This window comes from Natrix helvetica, assembly GCF_964273705.1.
Source record: "Natrix helvetica genome assembly, chromosome: 5".
NCBI classification, from domain to species: domain Eukaryota; kingdom Metazoa; phylum Chordata; class Lepidosauria; order Squamata; family Natricidae; genus Natrix; species Natrix helvetica.
In genome coordinates, this window is record NC_138551.1 from 102629726 (window position 1) to 102651017 (window position 21292).

At 46.4% G+C, this 21292-nt stretch overlaps 1 protein-coding gene across 2 annotated transcripts in view; it reads right to left on the minus strand.

Annotated features, from left to right (window-relative positions):
• VCL (vinculin) overlaps positions 1 to 21292 on the minus strand; it is a 110542-nt gene that overhangs the window by 60642 nt on the left and 28608 nt on the right. For both annotated transcript variants that reach the window (XM_081956508.1, XM_081956509.1), the window contains exons 3-4: positions 13839 to 13989; positions 10944 to 11052 (exon numbers count right to left, since the gene is read on the minus strand). In XM_081956508.1, coding sequence (XP_081812634.1) covers positions 10944 to 11052; positions 13839 to 13989 — 260 coding nt within the window. The remainder of the gene's footprint in view (positions 1 to 10943; positions 11053 to 13838; positions 13990 to 21292) is intronic.

The window sequence follows — 21292 nt, forward strand, 5'->3', positions numbered from 1 at the left end:
CCTGCGAAATTGCGGGCGAAAACTTCCTCCCCCACCAGAAAGGCCCTTGGGGGGGTAGAGGGGGTGAAAGGAGGAATAGAAAAAAGGGGATTAAGGCGGTCTAAGGTAGATCGGAGGCGGCGGCCCATGAGTAATTCAGAGGGAGCTTTGCCCGTGGAGGAGCAAGGGGTGGTGTGTTGGGAACGAAGATATGTATGAATGCGCTCGGGCCATGGAAGGGCGGACATGCGGGCAAACGCATCCTTAGCGGAGCGGACGGCCCTTTCTGCCAGGCCATTGCTGGCAGGGTGATGTGGAGAAACGGGGGCATGGCGTATGCCGAGGGATGTTAGGAAGGCGAGAAATTCAGAGGAAGAGAATTGGGGGCCGTTATCCGAAACGATGACATCGGGCAGGCCGTGAGTCGTAAAAAGAGCATTGAGGATGCAGATAGTGGACTTGGAGGTGGTGCTGATCATTGGGAAAAGTTCGACCCATTTTGACCAGGCATCCACAACGACTAGGAATGAGTGACCATCAAGAGGACCCATGAAGTCGATGTGCAAGCGACTCCATGGGCCCATAGGCCGCTCCCATTCCCGGGGAGGCGAGGTAGGAGGGGCAGCCTGTACACCCTGGCAGGCCGAGCAGCGCTGGACATAGGAAGTGATGTCTGCATCCATGGACGGCCACCAGACATAGCCGCGGCCAAGAGCCTTCATGCGGACTATGCCCGGGTGGCCGTCATGGAGGCGAGACAGCACTACGCTGCGCAGGGAGGAAGGAATGACAACGCGGGAGCCCCAGAGGAGGCAATCCTGCATGATGGAGAGCTCCAAACGTCGGCGGAAGAAAGGAAGTAATAGTGGGTCATGAGAGCAGGCCGCCCATCCTCGAGATACGGCGGTCATAGTGCGTAGCAGTATTGGATCAGTGCGGGACGCCTGAGCTATGTCCGTGACGGACACAGGCAGGGAGAGATCAGAAATGAGGGAGATAGAGTGCATCGGGGCAGGGTCTTCCAATGGAAGAGGCAGTGGGCAGCGGCTCAAGGCGTCCGCATGGGCAATGTGGCCGCCGGGCTTGTAGGAGAGGGAGTAGGAGTATGCGGAGAGAAATTCCAACCAGCGGGACATGCGAGGTGACAGGATTGGGGGAGTAGGGCGGTCCCCGGCAATGATGCCAAGAAGAGGCTTATGGTCAGTAACTAGGGCGAAGGGCCGTCCATAGAGGTAATGGTGAAAACGTTTTACCCCCGCAACGGCAGCCAGCGCCTCCTTATCAAGCTGGCTGTAATTTCGCTCAGCCTTTGATAAGGTGCGGGAGTAAAACGCTATTGGACGTTCCGAGCCATCAGAGTAGGCATGGCTAAGGACGGCGCCCACCCCAAAAGGGGAGGCGTCACAGACCAAGGTGAGTGGGAGAGCCTCGTCGTATTGGGCAAGGACTGGGGGTGTGGTGAGGGAGCATTTGACAGCCGCGAGGGCATGTGCCTCGCGGCTAGTCCAACTCCACGGAGTTGTGGAATCGAGAAGGCGGTGGAGGGGTTCGGCCAGGGAGGCTTTGTGGGGAATAAAAGAGGCATAGAAATTTAGAAGACCGAGGAAGGCTTGCAATTCGGTCTTGTTGGTAGGGGAGGGGGCCGACAAAATCGCCTCTAGTTTAGATGGGTCGGGGTGGATGCCTTCGGCATCAATGCGGTAACCTAGGAAGGTTACGGCCGGAACCCCCAGTTTGCACTTCGTGGCTTTTAAATGTAGTCCAGCAGTGCGAAAGCGCTGCAGGACGATGCGCAGCGTCTTGACGAGCTCCACAACGTTGGGGGCTGCGATCAATACGTCGTCGAAGTACGGCGTGACCCCGGGAATGGCATGTAGCAAGCGCTCCATTAACCCCTGAAAGATTCCCGGGGCCACACTGACTCCGAACTGCAAGCGCCGGCATTTGAATGCCCCGCGGTGAGTAACAATAGTCTGCGCAAGCGCGGTGGTGTCGTCCACGGGCAGCTGCTGGTACGCCTGCGCGAGATCCAGCTTAGCGAAAATGCGCCCATTGCCCAGTGAATGCAGAACATGCTGGACAACGGGCACAGGGTAGGGGTGCGATTGGAGGGCCTTGTTCAAAGTTGACTTAAAGTCCGCGCAGATCCTTATGGATCCATCGGACTTTAAGGGTACAACGATAGGAGTCTCCCATGGGGAGAAATCCACTGGCTCCAGTATGCCTTGACTGATGAGCTTATCTAGCTCAGCATCGACTTTTGCTTTAAGGGCCAGCGGCAATCGGCGGGCTTTTAGGCGGATAGGAGCGATTGAAGGGTCTAGATTTAGAGAAATGGGGGAGCCGGTATAGCAGCCGAGGGAGGGGTGGAAAACATCAGCAAATTCAGTAAGGAGAGAAGAAATGGAGTCAGAGGGGGGCAGAGGCGAAGGAAAGAGGAAGTGAACCCCAGCGATAGATAGACCCAGCGCCCTAAACCAGTCAAGCCCCAGCAAGGAAGATAGAGGGTTTTTTACAATGAGGAGTGGCAGAATGGCATGTCGGGAGCCGTATGTAATGTTAAAAGTCCCGCAGCCAAGCAAGTCAATGGGGTTCCCTTGGTAGTCACGGAGTCGGCAGTCAGGGGGACCCAGGGAGGAACGGCGGACCGACGGCAGTAATGAATGGAAGGTGGCCCATGACATGATGGATCGCGCTGATCCCGTGTCCACCTCCATGGAGGTAGGAACCCCCTCAATGCATATGGGGAGGTGCAGCTTACCTCGGCCCTCCGCAGAGGAAGAGGCCGAGTCTACCAGCCATTCTGGGAAAGCTGCGTTGGGGTCGCCAACGGTGAGGGAGTTTTGACGCCGGGCAGGCATACGGGCAGTAGCGCGTGGCGGCTGCGGAGGTTGTTGTGAAGGGCGCCGGTCAGTAGGTGCGGAACGGCAAACGGCGGCAAGGTGTCCCTTTCTGCCGCATTGGTGGCAGAGAGCGGCTCTGAAACGGCATTGGGAGCGTTGGTGGCGGCCGCCACAACTGAGGCAGGAACGTCCATCTCTGGTGGATAGTGACTGCAGGCGGTCGATGGTTTGATCCACGTCAGTGCGGAACGAGGAGGCTGTAGAAGGAGCGTAGGTGGAGGCATTAGCCGCATAGGGAGAGGGCAGCAGGTAGGCAGATGGAGGTAGCTGGCTGAGGTGGCTGAAATCCGGCGTGGATTGGTCAGCCATCTCGTAAGCCCTGGCATCGTCGACTGCAATTTTTAGGGTGAGCTCAGGGCGAGCCAGGATCCGTCGATGCAGTTTAACGTCGCGGAGGCCGTAAATGAATTGTTCTAACAGTGCGTCGTCGAGATCGCTGAATTCGCAATGTATAGCCTCCGCACGGAGGGCTGCAATATACTGGGCGATGGTTTGGCCGTCCTTTTGAATGCAGCGACGGAAATACTGACGGCGGGCAAAACGAGATGGGGCGGGCTCGTAATGGTGTTTGAGATGGAGAATTAGCTCGTCCCACGGCAGTGCGTGGGCAGGATCCGGGGAAGCGAGAGCCCGGGCTGTGGCAAACATCTCCGGCCCGCAGTAATTCAAGAAGATTCCTCTTTTCCGTTCCATGGAGAGGCTGGTGAGGTCGTGGGCTATGAGGAAACACTCGAATCGTTCGAGAAAGGCTTCCCACGCCTCAGCCTCAGGCCGGAACGGGGAAAAGACGGCGTTGGAGGCCATTGGTGGCACCGTGTGAGGGTCCGTGTTGTCGCCCGTCCTCGTCGCCAGTGTTAGATTCGTAATAAGGAGTCTGAGGCAACTGTCAGTCCAACAGGTTTATTAGAACAACTGGCTGACAGGAACACAACGCAGGCCGTCTGACAGCTATTTATACTTGCAGCTGTCAGACGGCTTAACCAATGAGAACTTGACAATTTTCCCGCCGGCTGGAGCCGCGCCTAGGCCAATCAGAGGGCTTCCCTGAACGCCCTCTGCTGGCCAGGCTCGGCAGAACTCAACACTGCCCTGTCAGCTGGCCAGCGCACATGCACCCGCTGGCCAGCTGAGCTCACCCTTTTTAAAAGCCATTTTTCGCCCTCCCCAGGCTCCGGAGGGTCGTTTTGAGCGCTCCAAAGGCTTCAGGGAAGCCTCTTGACGGTCCCTGAAGCCTTCGGAACGCTTAAAACAACCCTCCGAGCAACCCAGAAGTCACTTCCGGTTTGCTCGGAGGGTCGTTTTGACTGCTTCGGAGGTAAGTCAATAACTATAAATGCCTATAGAATGCACAAATTATTAGACTTATTTTTTAAAGACTGCTTTAAGAGAACTTAACGACTGCTCTAGACAACTTAACAAAATAAAGAAGCTTTTTAAAATAAATGCTTGATCTGAAAAGGCCCAGTGCTATTCTTTTAAATAGCAGAGAAAAGAGATCCACAGTATATATACCGTATTTTTCAGAGTATCTCTACATGGGGCTTCCCTTGGGACGCGTCCGGAGACTGCAGCTAGTTCAGAACGCAGCCGCGCGGGTTATTATGGGAAGTACACGTTACTCCCACGTAACACCTCTCCTGCGCGAGCTGCACTGGCTACCTGTGGCCTTTCGGATGCGTTTCAAGGTATTGATCACCATCTTTAAAGCGCTCCATGGCAGTGGACCTAGTTACCTGCAGGATCGCATCCTACCACACACGTCCCTGCGACCTATCCGCTCACACAGAGAGGGGCTCCTCCTGGTGCCGTCTGCTAGTCAATGCCAGCGGGCGACACCTAGGAGTAGATCCTTCTCTGTGATGGGCCCAACCCTCTGGAATGACCTCCCCCCTGACATTCGAACTACCACCGACCTCCGTTCCTTCCGGCAAAAGTTAAAGACTCACCTATTTCAATCAGCTGGCCTGGCACTTTCTTAGTTCTACCTCCCGGGGATTTATTCATTTTAATTGGGTTTGGGGTTTTAAAAAGTTTTTAATACACTATATACTATATTTAATATTTATTATTCTATGTACAGTCTTGTAACCTCCTCCACCTACGTATTTAATTATTTAACTGTTTTGTATGTATTTTATAACGTATTTTAGTGACTGTACACCGCCCCGAGTCCCTTTCGGGAGAGGGGGCGGTCTATAAATATGAATAATAAATAAAAATAAATAAATAAGAGTATAAGATGCTCTGGTTTATAAGATGCATCTATCTTTTTGGGGGAGAAAAACAAGAAAAAAAATTCTGCCTTTGCCTCCTGGCATCCATCCGGTATTCATCTGGCCTGTTTACCACGGCCCGTTCACTACCACCACGGCCCATTTGCCACCACTGTGGCCTGTTCGCTGTGGCCCGTTTGCCACGGCCCATTTGCCGTGGCCTATTTGTCACCTCTGCCACCCATTCAGCATAACCCATTCAGTGCCGCTGATCCCTGCTGCCTGCAACTGCCCAAAAATGTGACACACGGAGGCTGAAAACAGCTGAAGGGTGGGGGCGGGTGGGTGGGTGGGCGGGGCTTGGGCAACATTTGGTGTATAAGACGCACCTCAATTTTCACCGACTTTTAGGGGAGGGAAGTGATTCCTTTACTCCAAAAAGTACGGTAGTTACCTGAACCCTAGTCTCAAAGACTTTTCAAGAACAGCTACTTCCAACACGCAGAGTCACCATGGCATGTTAAAATGAGCATAACAGATTATTTCAGAGGAAGACAAATACCAACAACGACATAAATAAGAAGCAGAACGTTTAGCTTCAGGAACTAATGAGCTGTTTAATACCAGTGGCAGGTGGGTGGTGTTAGCCCCTAACCCAATGCCATCCCTGGCAGCTACCCAGCGGGTCACGATTCAGTAGGAGATTGTTCTGCATTGCTATACAAAGCTATGCTTTTGAGTTCGTTTCCGAGGCATTTAGTTGGCAAGGCTGGGCATTCTTTCCCCAAAGAGATGGATAGAAAACAATCAATAAATTATAAGCAGAATCTGCTTAGGAGAAACAACAGCCATTCTTGAATTTCAATTTCCCAGCTTAAATGATATTTGGGAAAGAATAAATAAAGTCTCTGCACAAACTTATTTTGCAAGCCTACTGAAAAGCAATCTCTTCAAACGTCAATCCTAACAAATTGGCTGTTTCATAAGTAATTTATTACACTCAGTGATCAGCAGAAAAAGGCAGGAAAGAAAGAGGAGAAGATACTGAGGGAGCTCATGCAAATAGATCAGCCCTGCTCAGTGGGACGCCCCTCCTTGCTTCCAGGTCACAAAGTTAAGAAAGAGAAGTTGCCACCTGGGGATTATAGAGATTGGTAGGAGGCTCTCCCAAGTTCTTGGGGGGGGGGGGCGTGCAGGGACTGTTGGAAAAACAGAATACGGGCTAAACCGAAATACGGGTGAACCGAAGGCGAGATGAGAGGGAGATGAGGGGGGGGGGAGAAAGAGAGACAGAGAGGGAGACAGACAGAGAGAAAAAAAGAGATAGACAGCGATACCTGTTTCCCACAGAAAAGAAAAGACCGAGAACCACAAAACCTGGGTAGCGGAGGTGGGTTCCTACTGGTTTGGACCGGTTCAGCCTCAGCCTGCCACGCCCCCACAGAGGCGCCGCAGGTGCCACCATCTTGGTTTTTTGCTTCTGCACATGCGCAGAAGCATTTTTTAGTACTGCACATGCACACGTAGAACGCATCAAGCGAGCGCACACAAAGTGTGCCCTGAGTGAACCGGCAATAGCAGCAGTTGGAACCCACCCCTGCTGGGTAGGCATGGCTGGGAGGGTCATGTCACTGGGTGGGAGTGAGTGATGTCGAGTTGGCCACACCCAGCCAAGTTTTGTAGTTCCTGGTGTTTTCTTTTCAGTGGGAAACAGGTCCAAATGGCTCTTGGAGTGTTTACATTTGCAGACCCTTGGCCTATGGGGAAGAGGAGCTAGAGCGCGGTGCCTCATCAAAGGATCTCAACAGGCTGGGTATACAATTATTTCTGCATTAATTGGGGGCAACACTTCACAACTCTGTCTTCTATCTTTCTGTTATAGTTGTATTCCTTGGTTGTCCTGGAGTCATTGATAAGAGAGGCGTGGTGCCTTCTAATTGTAGATCTCATAAAAAAGCATCACGTATGAGCAACCAGTTCAGCCTCACTGGCATCATCTGGGCCGATAACAGGAAAGGAAACTTGCCATCCAAGAAATTCAATGGAAGTAGGTACCTTAAATCCTGAAATTCTTGGGAGACCATCAGATGCCAGATACCTCTCTATCATACTTTATACTAGATATACCATATCTATACTAGATACCATGCAAAGATAATAAGAGGAAATCATTCGATCAATTATTGGCTGCCAGCCCATTAAAATACCCCCCCCCCCCAATTTTAGAAAGTTCTCCTAAAACCCAAACAGGTCACATACTCCCAGCAAATTAAGAATATAAATGAGAAACAAAAGCCGGTATATCTAACATTGGCTATTCTTGAAGTTTGTTCTCCACACTTAAGACACATTCAAATGCAAAAAAGAGAGCCAGTTTGGTCTAATGGTGAAGGCATCAGGCTAAAAAGTGGGAGTCTGTGAGTTCAAATCCCACCTTAGCCATTACCGTATTTTTCGGAGTATAAGACGCACCAAGATTTTGAAGAGGCACATTTTTTAAAAAAAGGTTTTGCACTCTACAGACCTCCCCAAAACAGCCCATTTTTTAATGAAAATGGGCTCATTTTTGGTCCAAAAAAGGGCATGCATAGCCTTTAGGAGGCTTGTAGAGTGTTCCTGGGGCTGGGGGGGGGGCAAAAATGAGCAAAAAACGGCCATATTTTCACTCATTTCTGCCCTTCCCAGCCTCCAGGAACACTCTGGAAGCCTCCTAAAGGCTATGTATGGCCATTTTGGTGAGGGGGGGGTTGGGAGGCCAAAAATTCTTTATTTAGTACAGGGGTGTCCAAACATGGGAACTTTAAGACTTGTGGACTTCAACTCCCAGAATTCCCCAGCCAGCCATGCTGGCTGGGGAATTCTGGGAGCTGAAGTCCACAAGTCTTAAAGTTCCCAAGTTTGGACACCCCTGATTTAGTGTATAAGATGCACTCAGATTTTCACCCTCTTTTTTGAGGGAAAAAGGTGCGTCTTATACTCCGAAAAATATGGTAAGTCTGGCCCGGTGACTCTGGGCCAGTCAGCCCAACCCACTTCACAGAGGTGATTGTTGTGAGGAAAATAAGAGAAACAGGTACACTACATTTGCTGCCCTGAGTTACTTGTAAAAATAATAAACGCCGTGTCCAAAGAAATGAAATAACCATCTTATTCACCCTCTCTCCTCCCCACCTTTTTTTTTTAAAAAAAATTGTACATTTTTCTTGGATTTGCATCAGTTTCAACTTTGCAACAGCAAAATACTGGTTGTATCCGTAATTTGTTTACAACATACATACTATTATACCTCCTAGTTGCAACCATTTAGGTCTTGTTCATACAATATCATGTTTATATCTATTGTTTCCATATTTCTAGCATAAATCTCTATATATTTATCATTCTAAATATTTTACTTTACACTTTTATACCATCTTGCCATAATATTGCTCGCAGTAAATATTCTTCTGTCTGTCATTATATTTGTACTTATTTTTGATTCGTTAATTGTCTTTCATCGTTAATTTTCTAATCATTGCATCTGTTATCTAACCAATTATACCATGCATCCCAAACTAAATAGTATTCTGTTCCTCCTTTGTCTTTAATTTCCATTGTCAACCTGTCCATCTTGGTGCAATCTAATATTTTCTTTATTACCATTTCCTCTTTCCCCCCTTCCTTTGGTCCATATCAGGAACCTTTTGCTCTTCTCCGCATTATAACACCGTGATGGCGAACCTCTGGGGAGGCATTTCTTAGGGCACGCAAGGCGTTGCCCTGTCAGCTCCAGCGCGCATGCTGATTTCGGCTTTCATTTTCGGCCATTTTTCGCCCTTCGGAGGATTCCCTGAAGCCTCCAGAAAGCGAAAAACCACCCAACATGCAAACCTGAAGTTTGAGAAAAGGCTGTTTCCGGCCTCTGGAGTGCTTCCGGGGGATGGGAGGCCGCTTTCAAAACACCCCGGCTCATAGAAAGCCTCTGGAGCCTGGAAAGGTCGAAAAATGGATCCACCGTGCCATCACGCCAAAAGCGGGAGAAGGGCGGAGGGCGTGCGCGCATGTGTGGGAACAACACACGTACACATGACACCCCCCGCTCTTCCCCTTCTTTGGCACACGATGGCAAAAAGGTTAGCCATCACTGTTATAACAACAAGAAAAAAGAGTAAACGGTCCCACCCTCCGACTCTGCATTCCTTTCTGAATTCCCTCACAACATTCCACTTGGCCATCCCTTGGGGGGGTCAGTGTAGATACCACAGGGACAGCTGCGACAAAATTGAAAAGAAGGCTGCAAGAGGCATAGCCAGGGTCAGTGAAAGGTAGCTCAAGAAGCTGTGATCTGGAGCAAGAGAGGGATGTGTTCACACCATATCCAACAGTTTGCATATCCAATTCCTCGGGTTAGAGAAACCAAGGAGGAGCAAAGAGGCCGGCTGGTAAACATTTAAAGTGTCAGCTGTGTAAAGCAATATCGTGCACAGCATTTAGTCCAGCAACTGCAAGACTTTGAGAGAAAGATGCAATAAACCATGATTGTTTATTGAGTCATTCATGGCTCAATGCATTGTAGAAATCCAATCATTTGTGGTCTTCTTGCTAAACGTTTGAATGATGGGAGTGCTAACTGTGCAAGATGGCTCTTATTATTCTTTTAGATTAGATTAATAGAGTTGGAAGGGACCTTGTAGGTCATCTTGCCCAAGCAGGAGACCCTATACCATTTCTGTCAAATGGCAGTCCAGTCTCTTCTTGAAAGCCTCCAGTGGTGAAGCTCCCACAACTTCCGAAAGCAATTTCTGTTCCATTGGTTGATTGTTCTCACTGTCAGAAAGTTCCTCCTTATTTCTGGGTTGAATCTCTCCTTGGTCAGTTTCCATCCATTGTTCTTTGTCTGGCGTTTGGGTGCTTTGGAAAATAGCTTGACCCCTTCCTCTCTGTGACAGTCCCTCAAATATTGGAAGGCTGCTATCATGTCTTCCCTGGTCCTTCTCTTCACTAAACTAGCCATGCCCAGTTCCTGCAACCATTCATCGTTTGTTTTAGCCTCCAGTCTCCTAATCATCCTGGTTGCTCTTCTCTACAGTTTTTCTAAACATCTTTTTTATAGTGTGATGACTAAAAATGGATGCAGTACTCTAGGTATGGTCTTACTAGGGCTTTATAGAATGGTATTAGTACCTCCCTTGATCTTGACTGTATCTCTCTGTTAATGCAATTTAGGATTGCATTGGCTTTTTTGGCTGCTGCTGCACACTGCTGACTCATAATTAGTTGGTTGTCCACTAAGACTCCAAGATCCCTCTTAGAGTTACTGCTATTAAGCCTGGTTTCACTCAATCTGTATGTGTCCTTTTGGTTTTTCTTCCCTAAGTGTAGGATTTTACATTTCTCTACATTAAATTTTATTTTGTTAGATAGGGCCCAGTGTTCAAGTCTGTCAAGATCCTTCTCGATCTTGAGCTATCTTCTAGGGTGTTGGTTATTGCTGCCAGCTTAGTATCATGGTATAGTGTAGCATATATTGCCACTGTACAAAATAAATATAACAAAATTGGTTGTATCATCTACAAATTAGGTAAGTTCCCCTTCTATTCCCTCATCTAAGTCATTTATGAAGATATTGAAGAGTACTGGGCCTAAGACAGATCCTTGTGGTACCCCACTACTTCCTTCTTTCCATGTAGACGTAGACCCATTAAGGAATTCGGCCACTACTTCTCTGCATTGCTTTTTAAGGGCATTGAATTCCCCACACACACCTCAGGAGAAACCAAGGACTCCACCTTCTAGCAGGTTCTGGGTGAAAACAACACACCAATCGCCAGGAAGGGGCAGAGTCAGAGACATCTAAGGGCTCTCTAACCTGGTCCCAGATTCTTCGTGTATGTCACCAGGTCTTCCATTGTCTCCACCACTTCAGCCACAGTGAGGTATTCTAGAATTCCTTTGCACACACGGATGATTTTACGAACCTGAAATAAAATAAATACAACTATGAAATAATTGAGTGGGTTTCCCCCCCCCCCTTTGTTACCAGCTAATTGCTTTAAATTAAATTAAACTTAGGCAAGAAAAACCAAAAGTACACATATAGACTGGGCAAAACCAGGCTTAATAGCAGAAACTGGGAGAGGAATCTTGGAATCTTAGTGGACAACCAATTAAATATGAGCCAGCAGTGTGCGGTGGCAGCCAAAAAAGCCAATGCAATCCTAAGTTGCATTAACAATGAAGATCAAGTGAGGTACTAATACCACTCTATAAAGCCCTACTAAGATCACACCAGTGGTGGGTTCCGGATCCCGGTGCAACTGGTACGGCGCAACAGGGCCGGGCATCCACCACATGAACGCATGCAGCAGGCGCATGCATACTGACCGCTTGCGAAGCCTCCGCGACACTCCAGCTGCTTGGCGGAGCATCACGCAGGTACCATATGCTCCCTGCGCAGAAGCCCCCAAAACCTCAAATACTGGTAAGGAGCACGGCAGGCGGGTGGGCCCTCTGGAGCACCGTACAGGAATGGTACCTGGTGCTCTCGGCAGGCACCGGTACACCCGTACCAGGGAGTACCAGTTGTAACCCACCACTGGACCACACCTAGAGGACTAAATCCAGTTTTGGTTACCACACTATAAAAAAAATGTTGAGACTTTAGAAAAACTGTAGAGAAGAGCAACCAGGATGATGAGGGAACTGGAGGCTAAAACATATGATGAACGGTTGCAAAAATTCAACATGTTACCACCAACAGCAAATGTTGCCTCTGTAATGAAAAAGATGAGACAGTCGACCATTTGATCAGTGGGTGCAGCAAAATTTCATAAATTGACTACCTACAACGCCATGACCGCGTTGCTAAGATTATTCACTGGAAATTGTGCCAAAAGTTTTGGATTTGAGTACAGCCAAAACCACTGGGACCATCAGGTTGAGAAGGTTTTACAGAATGAGAAAGTCAAAATCTTGTGGGACTTCAGAATCCAGACTGACAGGCACTTGGCCTACAACACACCTGACATAACAATAATTGAAAAGAAAAAAGTATGGTTCATTGACATTGCAATACCTGGTGATGCACGAATTGAAGATAAACAGCAAGAAAATACTCTACAAAAAACCACCCCACTTGGAACAACTTCTATCCTGCGACGTTACCTTAACAGTTCCTAGGTCCTTCGTTAGGACTCGAGCTGTTGAGCTACCAACCAGCCCCGAAGGCTGTGAATCTCACCAAAGATTAACATAATGATAATAATAATAATAATAATAATAATAATAATAATAATAATAATAACAACAACAACAACAACAACAACAACATCTTGAAGTTAGCGGTCCATCGTTCAAAAGTTGAGCAAGAAGACCACAAATGATTGGGTTTCTATAACACATTAAGCCATGAATGATAGTTAATAAACAAGGATGGTTTATTGCATGTAAGTCCAAACTATGTGAGGGCTTCATGGGCAGTGTGAACCCATTCTAATTCTGTCTTCACCCAGATGTCTGTCTCTTTGAGTTGACATTCAGATGTTGCCATTCTACCAACAAACACACACAAAAAAAATGCCAGCAGGCAAGTTTGCTTCTAGTTAAAAGTTATCTGTGGTGGGAATGTGTATAACTTTTAAAAAGGCTGATTTGAGAATATATTACCCGATTTCAAAGCTTTCTAGGAATTACCCTAGTGGTAAAGGCACCAGGCTAGAAATCAAGAGACCGTGAGTTCAAGTCCTTCCTTAGCCATGAAAGCCAGTTGGGTGAATTTGAGCCAGTCATTCTCTCTCAGCCCAACCCACCTCACAGGATTGTTTTTGTGGGGAAAATAGGAGAAGGAAGACATGCTGGATATGTTCACCACCTCCGGTTATTTGTAAAAACAATAAAGGTGGGATACAATTAAATAAATAGAAACACACACGGAATGCAATGAAAGCCAGTATTTAAATGTTCAGGCAAGGAGACATATGAAGTCCATGAACGGTGCTCATCAGAATCCCAAACTGTAAGCATAGCTCAGAAATATGTTTTAAACCCCTTTTGCAAAAAAGAAAAAAAAAGGCAGTACTATTTGAAAAATACAAATACCAAAAATCTCAAATTCAACACCTTAAAATGGCACTTTGCTACCATACTACATCATGCTGCATTTTTCTGACGGTAAGACGATCTTGGAGAAGTGGTTTCTGCAGCATTCGATACATGTTAAAAGCTCTAAGGCAGGAACAAGTGTTTGGCTCAGGGGTGTCAAATTTGATTTCATTGAGGGCTGCATCAGGGTTGTGTTTGACCTCGGGGAGGCCGGGGGGGGGGCATGGCCAGGATGGACATGGCCAGCTCGATGTCACTCCTGTCGAGGGCTCCTGTGGCGGCCTGAGCACTCTGCCAGCGAAAACAGGCTTTGGAGCTCCGTTTTCGGCTGCCACTGCCTCCTACAACCTTCTGCTAGTGAAAACAGAGCTTGGGAGCCCATTTTCACTAGCAGAAGCACCGCGAGCCAGTCCTTTGCTGTTTCCAGGGCGGCCCCAGAGACCACATCTAAGTACCCCATGGGCCGGATCCAGCCCCCGGGCCTTGAGCTTGACACCCCTGCTTTAGCTCATTTTCCCAAATTAGATTATAGAGCCTAGAAACATAGGGACGGAAGGGACCTCAGAGGTCTTCTAGTCCAACTCCCCCAATCAAGGCAGGGGACCATGTAATTCCACGCTTCCAACCCACTGATGCGTTATACTGCAGTTATTAGAAATCTCACCTCGGCTTCATCAAAGGTCAGAAGTAAGTCCGACGTCCCTGAAAGGATTCCTCGGGATCCATCGATCAGGTAATCGCGAGCAGGTACCGAATAAGGATCCGTTTGGAGCATCTGAGCTGCCTGGACAAGTTTTGTGCAAGCATTTTCCACTCTGTAAATAAGGATAATGAAAGCAAAATTAATGTTGGCCCTGTTACCTCCGGAAGTACGGCTGAGAGGAATTTAGGTAGTCCTCAAACTTATGACGGACCTCCCCAGGGCTAGTTACAACCTGGATTTGGATTTCCGACAACCAAACCTCCCCCCTCCATGGTCATCTGATTGTATTTGGGCATCAGCAAAAGGCCCACACCTACAGCCATTTGCGGCATCCTGTGGTCACATGATTTGTGATGTTGCTTTTACCAGAGTCTGGTGTTCACTTCCGGTATCTGACCAAAAAACTTTAAATCCCGCGGATCACTAATATGATCTGCCTAATGACCAGCTGGGTGGGCGTGGCTAGGTGGTCATGAGTGAGTATGGCCAACTCAATGTCACTCACATCGAGGGGCACCTCGCCAGTTTCTACTTGCTCCTCCCCTCCCAGCCACTCCTTCTTCCCTGCCCGGGTTCCTTAGGGCCCCAAGAGGAAGCAGTTTCTGGAACTAAGCATCCACCATGAGAAAGAGTTGACAAAACAGCTCAGTTCAAATTAGATCTGACAGAGAAGGAGGCTCGGTAGAAGCACCTCACTGAGGACTACGAGTTTTAAGTTCTGAGGTAATAAGGACGAGGAGGCTGCTGAACCATTAACTATTTATTAACACAACTCCTGACAGGAACAGAACAACAACTGACCGGCTGACAGCTATTTATACTGACAGCTGTCAGACCGGTAACCAATAGAAGAACAAGAATTGTCCCGCCAAGAATTTAGACCAGCTGGACCAATTGGGGGGAAGCGGGGCAGTGCCACCTGCTGGTGGACGCTCTCGGTACACAACAACCAGCATAGGCTTTCCAAGCAGAGGGAAGACCTGCAGGAGTGCAAGGCCAGGTACCAACGTCTTGAGGCTCAGCAGGTTGAGATGGTCAGCCAGTTCCAGGCCATGATGCAGTCCTACAGGAACAAGGCCCTCCGGCTCTTTGCCACCAGCGGCGCTTCCCTCCAGCCTTTGCCCAAAGCCCCACACCGGGAGGCTGAAGCAGACCCCAAGTCGGAATTTCTGCCCCCCTCTGATCCACACAAAAAGACCTCGAAGAGGGAGACTCTCTGCAGCAACACAAGCGTTCATTGCACGTATCCAGCCCAGGGGCCGTAGTTTGAAGACCCCTGATTTAGTGCAATATAAAAAATGCAAATAATTTGTCTGCAGACCACCAAAATTTTCTCACGGACCACCAGTTGTGGAACCCTACTTTATGGACATTAGTCTCTCTTAATGACATGTAAAAATGACATTTGCTTTACAACAACCATGTTCGCTTAATAACAGCCACAAAAACAGTTGTAAAGTCAGACATGGTCATATGGTAACTTGGTGCACCTTTTGACTATGATTCTGGGCTCAATTATAGCCACAATTCAGGGACAACCTGTATCTCTCCTTGAAAGTCTCTCGCTTGTGCAGCATAATTATTATTTCATGCGAGGATACACCACATTTTGGAGCTGCCAGATATATTTGGAATTTCGGCAATGGATCTGTTCCCAAAATGACTTTCCCTATAGATGGAATCAACCACAAACACCAATTTTCTCAGGAGGAGGAATTGATAAGGTTAAAAGAGTAGATCAATCAAATGGATAATTCTGCGGTGGGTTTTGAGCCCTCAAATTTAAGACAATTTTTCTGAGCCCAGCTTTCAATGCCAGTGCTCATTTCACAAAAAGAAAGCAGTTTATCCTCAAGGGTGGGTTTACCAGGATAATATTCCAAGTCTCACAACATCCCCTCAAGAACAGAACAAAATATTCATTTCACAGAAGGGAAAGTGTTGAGGTTCAAAATAACTCACCTCACACAAGCTGCAAACAAACATTTTGCCACAAACACACCTCACACAAGCCACAAACGAACAAAATACACTCAAAACTGTAGAAATGTTGGTAGACTTTAGGAGAAACCCTCCTATACTACCACCTCTTACAATACTAGAAAACACAGTATCAACAGTAGAGATCTTCAAATTTCTAGGTTCTATCATATCTGAAGACCTAAAATGGACACCTGACATCAAAAACGTCATCATAAAAGCACAACAAAGAATGTTCTTTCTGCACCAACTCAGAAAGCTCAAACTGCTCAAGGAGCTGCTGATTCAATTCTACAGAGGAATGATTAAGTCTGTCATTTGAACCTCCATAACTGTCTGGTTTGGCTCTGCAACCCAACCAGACTGACACAGACTTCGATGGATAATTAGAACTGCAGAAAAAAACAATTACTACCAACCTGCCTTCCATTGAGGACCTGTATACTGCACAAGTCAAAAAGAGGGCTGTGAAAATATCTACAGACCCCTCACATCCTGGACATAAATTGTTTCAACTTCTACCCTCAAAATGACATTATAGAGCTCTGCACGCCAGAACAACAAGACACAAGGACAGTTTTTTCCTCAACTCCATCACTGTACTAAACAACTAATTCCCCACAACACTATCAAATTATTTACTAAGCCTGTATTACTATTATTCTTCTTATAGTTCCTAGTACCCATCTCTTCCCACTTATGACTATAACCATGTTGCTTATATCTTTACAATTTATACTGTTTTGTTTTCTAGTATGATTTGATTGCTTATTAGTAACCTATGACTATCACTAAGTGTTGTACCTTATGATTCCTGATGAATGTATTCTATTTTATTTTTCTTTATGTACACTGAGAACATATGCACCAAAGACAAATTCCTTGTGTGTCCAATCACACTTGGCCAATAAAGAATTCTATTCTACTCTATTCTACTCTATTCTACTCTATTCTACTCTATTCTATTCTATTCTATTCTATTCTATTCTATTCTATTCTATTCTATCATTTTCCAAAGAACAGAATATTCATTTCACAGAAGGGAAAGTGTTGAGTTTCAATATAACACACCTCACACAAGCCACAAACTTCCTGACAACTACCTGTTTTTAAGAAACAGGCAAAACGTACAACGCACATTTCGTTATGATCTTATGTTTTCGAAGAGGCCAGCCCACCCACACACCACCCTCCTGTTGCTTTTCTGTTACTTTGTTCTGGCTAACCAAGAAGCCTTCTAAATAAAATGCTGGACTGGAATCTCCTTCCTATTTTTACTATCTGAAAACGACTCCGATTCCAAATGTGGGTTTAGACGCTTTCTAAAAAACAAAATGGGACAGAAATATGACCTCAGTATTTCATCTAGTAGCACGCAGCTTTCCAAGTTTTTTAAGAAATATTTTTTAAAAATCAAAGAAAAACAGATACAAAGAATGATCCAGGGGTGAAATCCAGAAAGTTCTGAACCGGTAGCAGAAATTTTGAGTAGTTCGGAGAACCAGTAACAGAAATTTTGGGTACTTTAGAGAACCGGCAAATGCCACCTTTGGCTGTTCCCAGAGTGTGGTGGGAATTGAGATTTTGCAGTATCCTTCCCCTGCCACGCCCACCAAGCCACACCATGCCCACCAAGCCACGGCCACAGAACCAGTAGTAAAATATTTGAATTTCACCACTGGAGTGATCCCATCTAGCCATTGCATTATTGAACAGCATCGTGCAGATTTTTACTGAAAATCATTTATTGTAATCTATTGCAGGGTCGGGGGTGGGTGGGGGGAAAGGATAGTATTTCCGAAAACAAGCAAAGAAGGTTCCTGTAAATAAATACAAACAGCCAATCTGGGAATTTTCTACCAATACATAAAAGTCAAGAAAAATTGATTAGCATGGAAGAAGTGGAAAAATCTGCCACAAGATCAAGTAAATTCAAATTTTAAAATCAAGTCCTTATTTAACCATTGTTTCAACAGCCTCAGATAGCATTTCTGTCTGTTGTAAAATGTTGTGCCCTCTCCCCCCTCCCCTGTGGTCACAGAATTGCTATCTAGGTGAGGAGTCGGCAATCTTAAACATTCAAAGAGCCACAAAGATCCTAACTGGAACACACACACACCCATTCAATTCTGGAGCTGACTGGAAGTCTGGTTCCCCTACCATAGAGTCTCCTCCTAGTGTGCAGTCATTTTTCCTCTGCCAACCGGAAGTCCGGTTCCCCCACCATACTGTCTCCTTTACAGCATCCTTTTTCCTCTATCTGATCAATTATGGAGCCGATTCGTGACAGGGAGTCGTAGCAGAGGGATGAAGGAGCCACATGCAACTCCAGAGCCGTGGGTTGCCGACCCGATTTAGGTGCTTGGCAGCCTGTTCGCGCTTATAACAAATTGCCAAGTGTCCTGTGATCATGTGATCACCACCTGCAGTCTTCTCTGCAGGTTTCCCCAGAAAGTCAATGGGGAAGCCAGCAGAAAGACTGCAAGCTGCTGCCACCTGCCACACAGCTGAAACTCCCTGCCACACACATCACAAGCACTCACACCTTCACAAGCACAAGAGCTGCCTGCTGAATATCCCTGGAGATCTGAGCTTTGTTTCTGCAGCCCCATGAAGTAACTCATCCGAAAGGTTGCCAGAATGGAACTGGGAAATGGAGCAATTCTCTTCCACTCATGAAGGGAAGACCAACTCCTTCAACACGGAGGAGAAATGCTCAGATCCTGCAGCCTTTCAGAGGAGTTCCTTTCTGTGCACAGAGAAGAACCACTAAACCCATCAGGCAGCTCTTCAGTTCGTCCACTTAACCACCCAAGAGATTGCTTAACGACTGCAACTGGGGGTGCCGGGATAGCAATTGTTGAGTGAAGCAGTCCCACGAGCATCTCCTATAGTTGTTGCCTCTCTTAACAACCAAGATTCTGGTCCCAAATATGGTAATAAATGGAGGATTACCTTCAGAGTGGTTTGATCAACCTTCAGTGCTCTGATTGTCACACTGAGATTTGAGGCAGGACAGACAACACGAGAGGCACTCCTTGCAAATAGGCTTCAATGTCTTCAAAATCATCTGCTGCTTCATTTATAAACATTAAATTTATGATTGTAAACATTACATTCCTCAAAACATTTTCCCCACCTGTTGTTTTACAAAGAACACTTATCTCCTGCCTTATTTGGGCTGAATCTTCGCATAGAACATTGTCAGCAGTTTGACTCATACAAGTTTGGAATTTGTTATTGCTGGGATTGTGTTTGTGAGAGAGGGGGGGAGAGAGAGAGTGTGTGTGTGTGTGCTTGCCTGTGCATTAACCATGATTGTTAGTCAGCTTAAGCCAACAAATGCTTACTTGAAAAAAAATTCTAACTACCATATTTTTCAGAGTATAAGACTCACTGGAGTATAAGAGGCACCAAGATTTTGAAGAGGTAAATTTTAAAAAACGTTTTTGCACTCTGCAGGCCATCCAAACCCTCTGCACGCCTGCTTTTGTGTGAAAAATGGGGCATGCAGAGAGTTTAAGATGCCTGCAAAGTGCTCCTGGGGGCTGGGGGGAAATGAGCAATAAATGGCTCATTTTTCACTTGTTCTTGCCCTCCCCAGTCCCCCAGGAGCACTTTGCAGGCCTCCCAAACCCTCTGCACGTCCATTTATGTGAAGGGGGTGAGGTTTTAGGAGGCCAAAAATGCTGTAATCAGTGTATAAGGCGCACCCAGATTTTCACCCCCTTTTTGGGGGGGAAAGAGGTGTGTCTGATACTCTGAAAAATACCGTACCTAATATGAAAAATCATCCATCTGCTTCTATTTAAACAATGCCTGTGATATCATTAAACTCTATTTATACACAGCTAATTTTCACAGGCAATGATCCAATCATAATCCAATTCCTGCCACCCTAATATGAGCTTTTTGATAGGCAACAGACGCACCGTTGCAATGCTAGAGAAAATTTAGAGAAATTAAAGCCAAGGACCATGTTTTGTTAGAGCCAGGGCCAACCCGATTATAAATCTATGGATTTAACGAACAGAACAGATATTCTGGACAGATGACCTTTACTAACAGCGGAGTGCTCAATGTGCAGGCTAAGATGTAACATAGATGGGAAAGCAACATCATATTTGCAAGCCAAATTTAGCAAAAGATTAGATTCACTTGGCTTACTTTAGAGATGAGCCACGGTTCTTATAAATACCCCTTAAAGCAATTTGTGCCAAAAGAATCTGTATCCTTTCCAATTTTTTTCTCCCCCCCCCCCCCGCCCCCTCAAAATGCAGAACTTCAGCCACTCTCAATCCACTGCAGACCTGTTACATTGGTCCAGCCTCAGAAACTGCTGGATCTTGGTTGATTGTTCCTGCAAGTCTGCTGCACGGACCATTGGAAAGCCTGGTGGCCACATGGAACAAGAAGCTACCAGGACTTTGCATCCAATCGCACCTTTGCAAGATCTCTCACGAATCACATCCTTCTCTGCGGTTCACAGAATTGAAGGCGATTGTCAGGGTTTTACAAGTAATCGACCCATAGCAAGCAAAACTCTGAGGCAGGTAGATTCATCAAAGAATAGCTTTATTGGAAACATCATATTGGCACGTATCTGGTGAAAACCGACTCTGAAATCGCCCACAGTTTTCACCTAATTAAAAGTTTTTCTACTTTCTCAAAACAATCAGTCACAGTGCGTATTGGCAGCTGAGCCTTCCTCCGACCAGGTGTGAGAATGTCCTTGGTTCCCAATAGAAAATATTTTGTTTTGCCTACAGAACCCCCTCTATCTCCATTTCTCCTCCCTATTCTTCAGCTCATGCAGACATGTCAAATGGTACATCTCGATGGATGCCTTGGACCAGTGGTGAGGGCCAGCAGGCAGACAAGCTGGCTCTTTCTCCAGACTATGACAATGCAGCCTCATAATGAGGCTTCAAGATGTTGAACCACCATCTCCTAAAGTGAGGGGTACTTTTCAGGCCCTTGGCCCCAAATGGAAAAATGAAATTCCTTGTAAATATTTCAGCATACATTAGTCTCACTCATTTTCAGCTGTAAATTCAGAATTTCAAACGAAAGCTTGGATCTAATCACGGTGCATTGTAGTCAACTGAGAATTCTGATTATGGTAGGGGATTTTTCAAATAAAACATCACAAAGTTAGACCCTGATTTAATGCCTATCCAGCAATTTAGTCAGAAAGGCTTAATTCCAAAAAGAATTAAGCATGTTCTACAAAGAAAACTGTTAGCAATGATTCTTTTGAACAAAAGATTAGCATTTGGTATTATCAATGATAGCAACTCAATTATCATGAAAGTGATTAATAATGCACCATCAAGATCTCAGAGGAGGAATACATTATAATCAGAATTGATGCATGAAGTTAATTAAAGGTGCCATTAAATTCCAGGCATGCCATGAAATGAAATCCGAGTCAT